General features: G+C 44.0%; 1 protein-coding gene across 1 annotated transcript in view; it reads left to right on the forward strand.

The window, feature by feature from the left end:
* HTR4 (5-hydroxytryptamine receptor 4) overlaps nucleotides 1-9,052 on the forward strand; it is a 114,795-nt gene extending 105,743 nt beyond the window's left edge. Inside the window, exon 8 of the mRNA XM_036315474.1 lies at nucleotides 8,785-9,052. Within this exon, the coding sequence (XP_036171367.1) occupies nucleotides 8,785-8,875 (91 nt within the window). The 3' untranslated portion in view covers nucleotides 8,876-9,052. The remainder of the gene's footprint in view (nucleotides 1-8,784) is intronic.
* Nucleotides 9,053-14,071: the final 5,019 nt, after the last annotated feature.

Here is a 14,071-nt window from a genome sequence, read left to right on the forward strand (position 1 = left end):
ATTGCATGCATCATCTTGTTGAGCAGGTGTTATTATTCTCATTTTACTAATGAGGAAACTGAGGCAGAGAGATCAAGTACCTTCGGCACAGTCCTGTAGTTAATGAGAGGTAAGGCCAAGATTCTAATGCTTGTTCATCTAGTTCCAAAACCTTGCTGTTAGCCATGAAACTATGCCCCTTGCTAGTTATCTGAAAACTCTTGAAAGAATACAAAACGTTTGCTTCTCAGGCACAGAAAGGACTTGAGAAGTGATCTGCTCAAGTATCCCAACCAGTGCAGTTATCTCTTCAACCACTTATCTGGGAGGGAGCTGCTGTCCCTCTTGCCAGTGAGGGGCAGCTCCTCATTATTATCCAAAGCAAGGCATTCCGTTGTTTGAACAGCCATAGCTGTTGCAAAGGTTGGTCAGATTTTACTTCCCTGTATATTAGCATCATTAAAGTTTAGCGTTTTATAGCTGGAGACGACAACAGAGCTCCAGCAATCCAGTGGTTTTTAAATAGTTTTCTTCTGGTGTGGAAATCTTTTGTTCCAATAGACTCTTCCTTGGACCTGTGAACAATAAAACTACAACTGCTTTGATCAAAACAGATCTTCATATGGGGTGGGGTGGGGGGGCAGTCACAAAATCATGACCACTGACCCCATCCCGCCAATGTTTCGTGTAGCCTTTCCATGAAGTTGTTAAAGTCTTGTTAAGAATAACCCAAATAGACCACTAAACAGACAAGAATTTTGAACCCAAAAGGCTTCAATCTTGCTGGTAAAGATCAGAATCCAAGCCTCAGAATTTCTAACCCTAAATCTCACTTATTCGTTCATCTATTACCTTTTTATTACATGCTGAGTACGGTCCATGCACTGTTCTAGGCAGCAGGGACTCAGCAGGGCTCTCGACAGGCAAGATTCCTGCCATTAAAGAGTACATCGTAGAGATTTTACCATCTCACTTTTTTTGATGGTTCAAGGCCTGCTTTTGGATTCCGTTACCCACCCCACCCCCCAAACACACACATCACACACACACACACACACATAATCAGACCATCCTGGACAACTTCTTCTGCATTCTTCTTCCAGAGCTTTCCAGAAGGCTGGGCTCTAGGATAGTACTCAAGGCTGTTCATGTATTTGGTGATTTTAAAGTGACCTTCCCTCGACAGTGTTGCAAATTATAATTCTTTTTCTACCTCTGATTTTCTTTGGGACTATGTGTACAATATAACTATGGAGAGAGAAGCTATTTCATATGTCTCATTCAAGAGAATGGAAAGGCCATTCGGGCATGTAGGATTCTAAATTGTAAATGCTGGCTGAACTGAGTTGAGTAAAATAACCCTGAACAACATAGAGTGACTTGCAGTGGGCAGACAGTGAAGGGCATACAAAGCTTCTCTGGCTAAACCCAATCTGGTTTCCCAGCTCATTTCCTTCAACTCTTCCCCCAACCTAACTCCCTATGCAAGACTGATCTGTTTTCCTCAAATAAGTAGTGGATTCTCCTGTCTTGGGATTATTATTTCTGCTGCTTCAAAAGCTCTTCCTGGCTTTCCTGCCTGTCAGGAGCCTACTCTTCCTTGAGGTGTGGTTTCAATGTAGCCTTCTCAACTTTCCTGGTCCTGCCCCCTCAGTCTTGAGTAACAACAGTGACTTCCTCCTCTGGGCTCTCTTCCCCCCTGCTTCTCCTTCTCCTTCTGGAAGCTCAGCTCCTTCCCTGGGATCTTAAGGACTTTTATGCACCTGACACACCCTTCACTCCTCTAGGCAGCTTCTCAAGAGCAGGATTTTTTCAACCTGCCAAGTCTAGGAGTCCAGGGTGCCTGTTAGGTGAAGGTGCTCATTTCTTGATGCTGATGCAGTGAGACTTCGTGTTGGATGGCCTGGTCTGGATCATGGCTCAAACTCTCCCTAGATGTTGGACATGGGCAAGTTACTAAGCCTCATTCAACTCAACTAGAGCGTATGGAGTAGGATGATTGTGAAAATTCTGTGAAATAGGCCATGATTTGCTTATTTAGCAGTCATTGGCACATAGTAAACACTCAATAAATGTCGGCTGTTTTCCTTACGGGTCCATTCTGTTAAGGCTTTTTCTCCTAGATGTTTTTAGGTTCCATCATATACAAGTAGTTTAGCAGAAAAAGCAGGCAAACCGTCAGATCCCCCAAAATTCCATGTTCTAGTCCCTTGTCATTTAGGAATTATGGTAGGCAATGACAAATAAATAAATAAATAAATAAATCTCCGAAGGACATTGGTTTGTCAGTGGGGCAAGAGGGAAGCAGATGCATTGGTATTAGAATAAGCCATGCCCACTGATTTGATCTTGCACTTTGGCTTGTTGAAAGATGGACATAGCTGAGGCTCATGATGGAATTAAGGAGCCCCTGGGAATACATTTTGTCCCGAGGCCACAAGGTTAGGCATTCCAAACTATACAGACTCCGCTATTTGTGGTCCTTTCTGCAAGTAGCACAAAATAGCAGAAAAAGCTGTGGCCTGAGATCCTAGAGCTTCCGCCCAGGGGATGCGTTGGTTTATGTCCTTGCCAAGACATTATGCTCTCTACAATTCAGTTTTCTTATTATCTGATAGGGACTGTTGTCACTCACCTGCTGCCTTCCCAAGATTTTACCATATCTGCTTTCTATTGTCTTTAAATACACTTTTACTCTAAAATATATTTGTAAAGGAAACTCTGTAGAATGATCTTAAATGCAAAACCATGTAGAGAAGATGATTAAAAATAAATGCAATGGAAACAAAAAGTTAATATTTGCATAAATTATTATTAAAATTTAACTTTGTCCTATTTGCCTGTGAAAGTCTCTGAGCCTGAGGCCTGCTCTCCATTGGTTGGGTCTGAGTGGCTTGTGAAAGCCAGAGAGCAGCCGAACTGAGTCTTTCTCTAAAGTTAGCAGAAAGATCACCTTGATAAGGTCTATAAATGTTAATCACTATATTCTACAGCTGAAACTAATATACTGTTGTATGTCAACTGTGAAAATAAATTTTAAAAAAGAATCAAAAGAGATTAAAAATAATAATCAGAAAGAGTGAAAGAAATATTGAATTCCTTATTGAAATTCAAATTATTTAATGCTGTGCCCATTGGTTGGCATAGCACCTGTGGAACACATCCCATGTTTGGGAAGTAGTCTCCCAGAGTTAGCATTTTATTTTGGTTGATAGTGAATCTAAAGACAAAACAGTTGACCCAAGGCATTGCTTTTGAGTAATGTAACTTACTGATAACATAGTGTGTGCGCTCACTGTTTACAGACAATTTAGTTAGTTTTCATCAGGTCATCATTACACCCAAACATCCTATTTTTCTATCAGTAAAGAACATCTAAAAATATATTGCTGGTGCATCTCTCTACATTTTCTTGCCTTCTCATATTTATGATCATCACCAAGTCTTTTCTCATTTCTTCATCGTCAATGTCATGAAAACCAATAAACATTCCTTTGTCCACTTTGCTAACCTGTTTGGGGGCATTTAAATGCCTCTGGCCTTTCCCACTCTCCTGCCTTTCTCTTTGCTGCCACCTAAGTCTCTGGGTCTAAGTTCTGCCTCAGGGATGAGTAGAATATCATCCTCATGGAATATTATCCTCCCACGTGCATAAGAATCACCTGAGGACACCTTTTTAAAATGCAAATTTCTGCTCTTGCCACTTCACCTCTGTCCTCTCACCCTGCTGTCAGAGGTCTGTGTGGGTCCTGGGAATCTGTATTTGTTACAGGGACCCAAGTTAATTCTGATACACATAGTCTCTGGACCCCTTTGTGAAAGATTACTTAGCTGGTGATTCTTTCCCTCCAACTCCTCCTCCTTCTCCTTCTTCTTCTTCTGGAACACAAGTAATAAGTTGATTTCATCAACTATTAAACTTCATCACAAAATTCTTCCCACCCCCAAAATGATTTCCTAATGGACAGAATTCCAGGTTCGGGAGGCAGAATGCCTGATTTATAGCAATGGAGCCATCACTCCCTATCATTCAATCCAGGCCACATACATTGACCTACTTCCTCTTCTAAATTAAAATACTCTGTATCCTCCTTCCCTTGCAGATTTGTGTTGAAGATTAAATATGGGAAAAGGTATAAAAATACTTCATAAATTGTAGAGGATTTTTACAAAACTATGAAAACAAGAACTGTACTTAAAAATACTTCTGTTAAAATATTGGAGATTCTTTTTAATGATGTTTTTAAATTTTATCTTTATCATTGAAAGTATTACAGATGTCCCATTTACCCCCTCCACCCCACCCTGCCCCTCCCTAGGCCTTCACCACACTATTGTCTGTGTCCATGGTTTATGCATATATGCATATAAGTTCTTTGTTTAAACTCTTCCTGTCCCGCCCTTCCCTCTGAAATATGTCAGTGTGTTGTATGCATCAATGTCTATTTTGTTTGTCAGTTTATTTGTTACTTAGATTCCACATATAAGTGAGATCATGTGATACTTAACCTTTTATGACTGGCTTATTTCACTTAGCATAGTACTCTCCAGGTCCCTCCAGGCTGTCTCAAAGGGTAAAAGATCCTTCTTTTATATAGCTGCATGGTATTCCATTATGTAAATGTACCACAGGTATTTTATCCATTATCTATTGATGGGCACTTGGGCTGTTTACAGTCTTGACTATTATAAATAATGCCACGATGAATATAGAGGTGCATAGATTCTTTCTGATTGTGTTTCAGGCTTCTTAGGATATATTCCTAGAAGTGTGTAATGATGTTTTGCATCAGGGATTTTTAGCGACTCTGCCAATGTTTCTGATCAAGCATATGTTTGAGGAGAGACAGTTGTGATCTCGCTGCATTTTAAGTTGTGGCATCTCAGCCCCTATCCTCTCCTACCCAGATACACTTAACAGCTTTGCAGGGTAATTTCACAGATTCAGAAATGGAGGCCTTTCATATCCTTTAATACAAATCCAAAAATCACACCCCCTTGTGTTTCCAGTGAAACTTTTTCCCTCCAACACGGAATAGAAAGTATCAGATACTAACAATAGAAAATTAAAAGCCAAATTTGAAGCAATTACCCACAGCTTTGGAGAACAGTCCCACACACAGCTGGTGCCCCATCAGAAGGTTTGTATCTGTCACCCACCATCTCTGCTACTCACACAATCAGAATGCCGGAGCTGCAAAGGATCTTATAGATAATCCTCCTCCTCATTTAAAAAATGAGCAAGGGAGGCACTTGGGAAGGGACTAAGTCATCAGAGTCGCCCATGGGGGGAGGCTAGCAAGGCGTTAGGTTCCCGTCTCCCGTTCACTGCTCACACTGCTGCACCCAGCTGCTTCCTTGGCTGAGCTAGTAGGGTGACCTTGCAGTTGAAAGTGAAAGGGGTTCACTTAGTGTTAAAGTCACATGCACTGAGTGTGATCTGTTGTGCTGGAAGTTGGTCTCTTGGCGTGCAGCATATTGGGCCATAATTTTGTATCTTGAGTGCAGATGTAAAAGGCAGATGGCATTAAACTGTTGTGTTATCAATTAGATTGGTACATTAGGGTAAGGTGAGAATGACACAGGACAACCAGGACCCAAGATCACAGAGTCATTGTTCTCAAGTCCCCATTTGCCCTGTCCAGAGGGAGTTGGTTGTGAGTTCTCCGTTAGAGGCTGGGCCATTGTCCTTCTTTTTCCATGACTCCTCTCTTTGGCAAAGGCTAAATTGATGTATCCTGAATAAAAAGAAGTGACACCAGGCTCCCATTAGCAAGTCCACAGTAATATCAGTCTTTTCTTTTTTGTAGCTATTTTAAAGCCTTTGTTATATTTATTTTTCTTATTTATCATGCATAAACTTTTTTTAAAATTACATAACTTATTAGGGTGACATTGGTTAATAAAATTATATAGATTTCAGGTGTATAATTCTATAATACATCATCTGTGTATTGTAGTGTATGTTCACTGCCCAAAGTCAAGTCTCCTTCCGTCACCATTTATCCCCCACCTTTACCTTCTTCTACTTGCCCCCAACCCTCTTTCCTCTGGTAATGACCATACTATTGTCTGTGTCTACCTTTATTTAATCTCTGCCAAGATGACATGAGACAGCTAGTATAACCTTTTGGAAACACTTCTCAAAGGACCTCCTCCATCCTCCATACAGCTCTGGAGCCTTCTGTACACCCAGCTCTGTGGCTCTTCCTGCCTTGTCCTCCATCCTCGCTCCCCTGTCTTTGCTATGTTTATTAACCTGGGTTTTTTCCTCTGACTCTGTCCTCCCTCATTTCCTTCTGCCTCTGCAGGGTTGGTTTTCCGTTCGCCTAGCCTCCCCAGTACTGCATCACAGGAAACATACATGCCACTTGGCGAAGTTCCTGCATTAGTGGGCAGGGGTGTTAGCAGGAGGGCGCTGTGTTAACGTCTCAGTCACACTGTGTTTCAGTGAAAAGGGGGGCATATCACACTGTAGGCTTCCCACAGGTGGAATAGATAAAATACGTGCCCTGTACATGTTTCTTTTACCCTAAAGTTCATCATCATGGGACAAGAAAATGTTAGAGACAGCAGCACCTGAGCCCTGGACATAGCAGTGGTAATTCTCAAGGTGACAAGTGACAATATATCAGGACAATTAAAAGCAGACTTTGGTATAAAAAAATGACGTAAATATAAGGTCAGATCCTGCCATTTATTAATTGAGTAAACTTGGGAAAATTATTTAAACTCTGAAACTCAGTTTCTTTATCTGTTAAAGAGGCATAAAATACATGAATTAATGCGTAACACACAGGTACTGCACTAATGGGAGGGAGTTTTAATGTTGATAATGATGATGATAAATAAGTATTTTGGGCCAATGAGAAATAGAAACCCTTCCTTCATTGCTTCCTTTCTATTCATCCTTTGTTTTCCTTTTAATGGATATTTTCAGTGAATGAGACAGATAAAAATGGTGTGCGTGTGTGTGTGTGTGTATATGTGTGTAGGGGGGTTATGTAAAGACATGAGGCCTCATCTTGAGTATCTGTCTAGTGCAGTGGTTCTCAACCTGTGGGTTGCGACCCCTTTGGCGGTCGAATGGCCCTTTCACAGGGGTCGCCTAAGACCATCCTGCATACCAGATATTTACATTATGATTCATAACAGTAGAAACATTACAGTTATGAAGTAGCAACGAAAATAATTTTATGGTTGGGTCACAACATGAGGAACTGTATTTAAAGGACCAGAAGGTTGAGAACCACTGATCTAGTGAATGTATACTGGAAAATGGCACGTGGAAAATCTGGAAGAGGAAATGTGTAACCAAGGATGAATCAAAAGCTATGTTCTGAGCAAGTAGCCAACCCAGAACAAGTTAGATCTCATTATTTAGGGAAGAAATCTTACATATCCTGCTACAATAAGAATAGTCTCCCAACTGGATGCGAGAGAACATTATGAGGAGAAAGTTGCTGTCCAGGATTGGTGGGAAACATTTAACTGTTTCTGAGCCAAATCGTATTATATCTCAGGGGATTAAAGGGAGCGGTGGATCAGACCTCTGGCTGGTGCTCTTTTGAGGACTGGGAAAATGAGGACAGCCTGGAGACCAGTAAATATTGACCAAGTTGTTAAAGGCATACTAAAAGCTGGACTCAGGAAACTGCGGGCTCTTCGCTTGAAACAGACCTTACCAAAATTCTAGAACAATTACAACACAAACCATTTGTGAGCAAGAGTCAGTGTTATTTCATTAAAAATAAATCATGCCAACTACTAGTAATTTCATTCTCTATTAGGACAGGTTTATTTACTGCTTGGCATTAGAGATGCTTTAGCCAGGCATTGGACAAAGCCTTGCATGGGCGGGCCCAGTCTCAGCCTGTCATAGCGCACCGCGACTCTGTGTTTGCCCTGTCCTGATCAATAGTTGTTTTATCTTGATGTAAAAGGCAGATGACACTAAACTGAAAGATCTAGGCAGCAATAAATTATCTGACCGTCCTATGTGCTTGTTAAGTCCTCAAAGTCTAGTTTGAGTTGGTGGTAAATAATCACATCTTGAATGTTGAAATTGTTATGATTTAGAATGATCTCAGTCAGCTAAAAGGATACCAGATCGATAACATGACATTTAACGGAGACACATGTAATGTCCTATATGGTGGCTCAAACAAACTACATAAACTGCTCCCATGTAATAAAGAACCACTGGAATGGACAACTGTTTGTATCAAAAACATGCAAATTGGCAATAAAATCAATATAAGCCAAGAGCATATTGCCGTAGTCAGAAATGAACTTACTGCCAGCCACAGTCATGGAAGTTAACTAAACCGAAGATGGAAAGTGCATGGTGTGTCCTGCTCACTGTGTCCATCTGTGCTCTTTCCTGGCACCTTGTTTCAAGAGAGATAATCATAAAATACGGGTTGTGTTCAGAGGACAGTGTTCATCCTCGGGACTGTTCTGGAAACCAAAATATATGATGAACCATTAGAGAAATGTGTAGCCTGGAGAGAGAAAACTTGGAGGATATAATTAGTAGAGGGAAGAATTTTAAGTGGGCCTGGCGGGCATGGTAGTTCCACTAGGAAGACAGATTTGGGCTAATAACACCAACAGGCTCTTTCACTAAAGTTGCTCAAAAATAATGTGTCCTGGCCAGGCACTGGGGATTCCTCCTTAGGGGCTGACCAACCACGCGTCTGCGCGGCGCGGGGGTTTCCTGCACTGGGGGAGGGGGCCCTTTCCCGAGGTCCTCTGTGGCGTCCATTCCAACTCCGAGGTTCTGTGGTCTTCTCCCCTCTCCAGGGACGCAGTGGAATGTGGTGTCCAATGGGAGAGTCAATGCCTCCCCCCAGCAACTTCTCCTTTGATGGCTGCTCAGCCCAGTGACACTTAGTCCCTGGGCAGTGACTCAGAAGACAGCCATCCCTCCGAGCAGGGCCAGGTCCTAAGCTGCTGCTCGTGCGTGACTGCGCCTGGTGTTCTCTTCATCCGAGCGTTCCATCTGTCCGTCCGTCGGGGCAGGCACCCCGTGCCCACCGGGCTTTCCCTCCGGGATTCCAGCAGGCAGCGTTGGTGGGAGTCAGAGGAGAGGATGCCCCCCCCCCCCCCCCCCCCCCCCCCCGTTCACTGGGGGTCCTCCTCCAGAGATTCCCCTATGAAGGGATTTTTCATTTCCCAACTCCTTCCTGGCATTCGCCCTTGCTGCACAGTGTCTCTTGTCGCCAGTCTGTCCCTTTACTGTGCCTGGTCGGTCCCACTCATGTTCCAGACACGATCGCTCACTGTGTCCTATCTCAGCCATAGGTGTCGCTAAATATGCCTTCTTGGCTCTGCCTGCTCACAGACCAATGTTGTCACAACTCTCCCTCCCCCTCCCCCTCGTGCCTGTCGGTCAGAGTCGTTGGTGTTCAAAAGCACACAATGCTCGATTGTTCAAACTACTCACTGTCTCATCTCACCCTGTTCTGTGCCAGACACTACCACACTTTCCTCCCGGGCTCTGGGTCCGAATGTGTGGCCTCCCGGCCAGTCCCCGTGTCAGTCGCAGACTTCATCTGCTCTTCCTTATGTCTCGTGTCAGTCCTTCTCTCCAGGACATGCTCCATTTATTTCCCTTGGAAGAAACTGGGGCAGAGATCGACCCGAAGAACACAGTCTCCGCAGCAACCTTGGAGGGAAGCTGAAGACAGACAGCTTGCCCCGGAGCCGTGGCCTCAGCCCCTTCTGCTTCGAGATGCCCGCCTTGCTCTACAGCTAGAGCAGCATCTTGTCCTAAGGGGCCTTGGGCAGGGCCCCGGCATCGTAGTCTTTATTAAAAGACTTTGGAATATTTCCTGGGAGCTTGTGGTGAGGCCCAGGACAGCAATTTGTAACCCTGGATTCTGGCCGTGTTGCTTTCAAAGGGGAGACTGTTGGGAGCTCATACTGCTGAGACCTGTCACAAACTGCCGTCCCCTGTGGAGGAGGCAGGACCAAGCAGTGCCAGGGGCGCAGAAACAGTGCTTGACTTGAAGTCTGAGGACCTGGATTCCAGCCCAGGTTCTGCTCCTAATAGGCTGTGAGATCTTGATCCAACCCTCCATCACTTTCCACGTCTGTCAGTTGAATCTTGGACTAGGGGATCTCTAAGATTCCTCTCCGTTTCTAGGACAACAGGATGCAGCTATAGTCATCTGCTACCTCCAAAAGCCATGACCGGCAGGCCTTTTGTCTGTTTCAAAGGAACTAGCTTTGGGTCTTCTAGCCCCTTGACCTTGCAGCTTTGCCCTTCAGATTCACCTGAATGTCTTTCATTCCAAGCCATCCATGGAGTGAACTGCCTAGGAGTGAATGTCACAAAGATGTAAACGCCATCAGGCCCCAGAGCCATGGGGTGTTTTAACGTTGATCTTGGCTGTGATTTGATAGCATCTCAGGACTTTGTCACACTCACTTTGTTCCCGCTGCTTAAGAAGAGTCAGTTACCATTCCTGTTGATTTTTTACTTTAGTCCTGGAATTGAACCAGACAGGAAAGACTTTGGAATGAGGAAGAGGAAATTGCCCCCAAACCATCCAAATGCGGAAAAAAAAAAAAAAAAAGAAATCTCTCCTGTGAAGACTTCATTTTACTGGGGAGAAAGTCATGCCTTAGGGAAGGGGAAAACCTCTCACGAGAAGTGTCCTTTGGAACTCCGGAGTGTTGTGGCGAAATGCTGCCCCATGCTGAGATGCTGCATGGGAGGCTGGGCCTCTCGCTGGTCCATGGAGCAGATTCGGTTGGGAATCTATTCTCATCACACGTGAAGAAAGTTTATTCAGTCCTACCTTGCACCTGGACTGGCTAGACAACATCCTTTGCTTTTTCAAGTCACTGTCATCTGCCTTTACTAGATTTGGGACTCAGGACCGTTTCGAGGATGGTCGTTTTCTAACACAAAGGAGGGAACAGTAAGGTTCTGAGCCCCAGGGCCCAGAACCTGGCCGTCAGACCCCAGCTGTCTGCTCTGACACCACCTCGCTGCCCACCGCCTCCCGGAGCACACGCACCTGAGTCAGTGGCTGACTTCCCGTGTGTCCCTGAACTAAGAGCCGGACCTCTCTGGACTCGGAGAGACTCTCTCCTGCCTACATCACAAAGTTGTTGTGGCGACAAACAATGTTTGTGAAAACATTCTGCGAATCATAAAATGCCAGTCTGTATGTTGATTATTACTTTGGATGCCCCTGTGCTCCCCAGGACTCAGAATTTCTTCACCAAGAGATGAACCGATTTAGAGAATGAGCCCTCTGTATTGATAAACAATGCCAAGGGAGCTCCTTTTGGGGGTCCATTCTTCCAAAGCCACCCTTCCTCATAAGGTTACTCCAGGTTTTGCAATCCACACAACATTGCAGGTTTATACATCACAAACCCTGTATTTATTGGGATTTTGTTGTTCTGAAAATAAAGGAATGGTTGGAGAGAGATGGGGGCTAATTTGGTAAGACTAGGCCTAACTTTAAGTAACTTCAAAGTCACATGGAATAAATTCAAAGGTCTTTGCCTTGAAAACATTTATTTGGAGGAAAAGGGTCATTAAAATTATATATATAAATTCTGTGAAAAAAAAACCCAAAAACCCTCAAACATGGACCAGACTGTGAATGAGCATCTGACAATTATGTTACATGAAGAATCTGCTGAGATACTGAACCAGATAACTTTTTTTTATTGTTGACAGTATTACAGTTATCCCCTATTTCCTCCCCCTTTAAGAACCAGATATCTTTTGAGATTTTTGCTATTGATAGCCTGTGTAAATGATTACTAATTATAATTTAATGTTATTTTGCTAGCACCTTAATTTTGTTTACATTTTTAATAAAGTCGAATTACAAGTGAGGCCACATGTATGGGTCACAGTGCATTGAGTCTCCTTGTAATCGACATGTAAATTACATGAATGCCCTCCCTATATTGAACATGGGACTTAATTAAATAATTACAAATGATCACACATTTTAATGATGGCTGTATCTTTGGTCTTAGGAAATTATAAGTTATACCTATGGTTTATTTGAAACTGAAACTTGGAAGGTACTGGGATCCTTGAGTCGGATTTGTTTCCATGGGAAGTACCCCTGCCTTGATGATGATAGACTTTTTTGATGCAGTTCCCAGGAATATGTTCTGCAAAAAACAGAAGCCCACAGACTTGTGTGTTTTTTTTATTGAGAAATTCTATTTATTGATAAACATTAATAAATCACGTATATGTTTACATCGGTGCATTCTGTATGGTTATTATATACATTATATACTGCAAGAAATCTTAAGTCTTAAAACGAATAAATGACTTGAATACACAATAAAATGCCAGCGTCTGCCTGTGCCTCAGTTCTCTGGAGCTTCACATGAAGTGCCATAGCCCGACGCACCCTCGGAAGCTCTGGACGTTTGAAGTTGGGAATATTTTGCCTCTAGTATCAGGTTCCCTCAAGGTAAAGCTGGAAGCCCAGGATGGCTAGGTAATGGGATTCTTCCTTTCTGTCTGCCAGCCACGTTCGTCAGCACCTCTGGCGGCTATGACAGCTCTCTGCCAAGGTCATCCCAGGAGCAGAGGATGGGGAAGGAGCCAGCCTGGCCACTCCCAGGGCGCACACCATGCAGCCATTCCTGGCGGCCAGGCGGCTGCATATCCACAGGTTCAGGATTGAGGTTGTTAAGTATGTGCCTCCTCGCGGAAGCCTTTTTGGGTGTCATGAACCACCAGGAGCCTGGAGCCCAGTACCCTTTCCCTGGAGCCCCAGGGGTGTTAGGCTTAGAGTATATTACTTTTGAGTATGGGGCAGCAGAAACCCCATTGGCAGTCAGGGGCAGGGTACATGTCCCAGCTCTTCTGTTTAACGTGTGGGACCTCCTTCATCCACATGGAAAATGCAGAGGGTGGACAAGAATCAGGGTTTCAAATCAGAATCCTTCCTACACAATTTACCTGGAACCCCATTGCACATGGGCCGAAACGGGATGGGGCGCAGGTGTATCTGTGTCCTCCATCGCTGCTCACTGTAACTGATCCCTGGAAGAAGCCTTCTTCCAGATGAAAATCCTAAACCTCTGGACCAAGCACCCTTCTCTAGAAGTGGTGATCGGTTTTCCCTCCTCCTTATTTTTTTCTAAAAAATCCACGAGGGCTCTGAGTTATTTATCCAGAGGCATGTCCTCAGGATCACAACTGTCCGCTGATTTACAAAACCTCTTCCTCCTTCAAAAAAGAAACGCCTACTTTCCTGAAACTTCCATCGCAGAATGAGTCTGCGCCTTCACTCCCCCTCGCCCGGCTGCCCCCTTCTGCTGTTTCCAGGCAGAGAACTAGACCTCGGGCAGTCAACCACCCAGCCTAGGGCCACTGTCTCCGTTCTTGCTTTCTTTCCAAATTGTTTTCCTTCACTTTGGAACAGCCATTCTCCCAACCCATCCCAGGGCAAGAACCTAGCATTGATTTAGTATTGGCTGTGTGCCGAGTAGGTTTTATTTGTTACATAGTTTAATTTTACCAACAGCACTCCAGTGTTCACCGGTTTTTGTATTTTGGACATCTATGTGTCAGAGATTAAATAATAATACTGACAAGGTGTGTCTTCTCTCTCTCTCTCTCTCTCGTTGGGAACCAGAAAATAAACAAGGAGATGTACATATGTGAATGCTGTAAGTTTAGATGCTCACCAGGGCTATACAGAACTTGACAGATGGGGCTGGGGCTGGGGCTGCGGTGTGTCTGTTATGTGGGGTAGTCAGGGAACGCTGCATGGAATGGGCTCAGCCCTGCTACCGGGGACAGGGTGCTGGCGAGTAGTCAGCCATGCACTGATGGGAGGAACATAATGTTATTCAAAGGGACCAGAAAACACAAGACCCTGGGGGTTGGGGGGAGGGGCGTTGGAAATGAGCTGGGCATGTGTGGATGGTGCTCGGTGGATGTGGGGAAAGTGGTAGGAGGTGGCATCAAAGAAGTAAGTAAAGCTGATAATTCAGTAGCGTTACATACTATTGACAGTTACTTCCTATCTGCCAGGTTTGGTGGGGAGCATTCTATGTGAAACTCCAGGGGTAAGTATTTTTCCATTGT

This window comes from Myotis myotis, unplaced genomic scaffold, assembly GCF_014108235.1.
Source record: "Myotis myotis isolate mMyoMyo1 unplaced genomic scaffold, mMyoMyo1.p scaffold_m19_p_6, whole genome shotgun sequence".
Classification (NCBI taxonomy): domain Eukaryota; kingdom Metazoa; phylum Chordata; class Mammalia; order Chiroptera; family Vespertilionidae; genus Myotis; species Myotis myotis.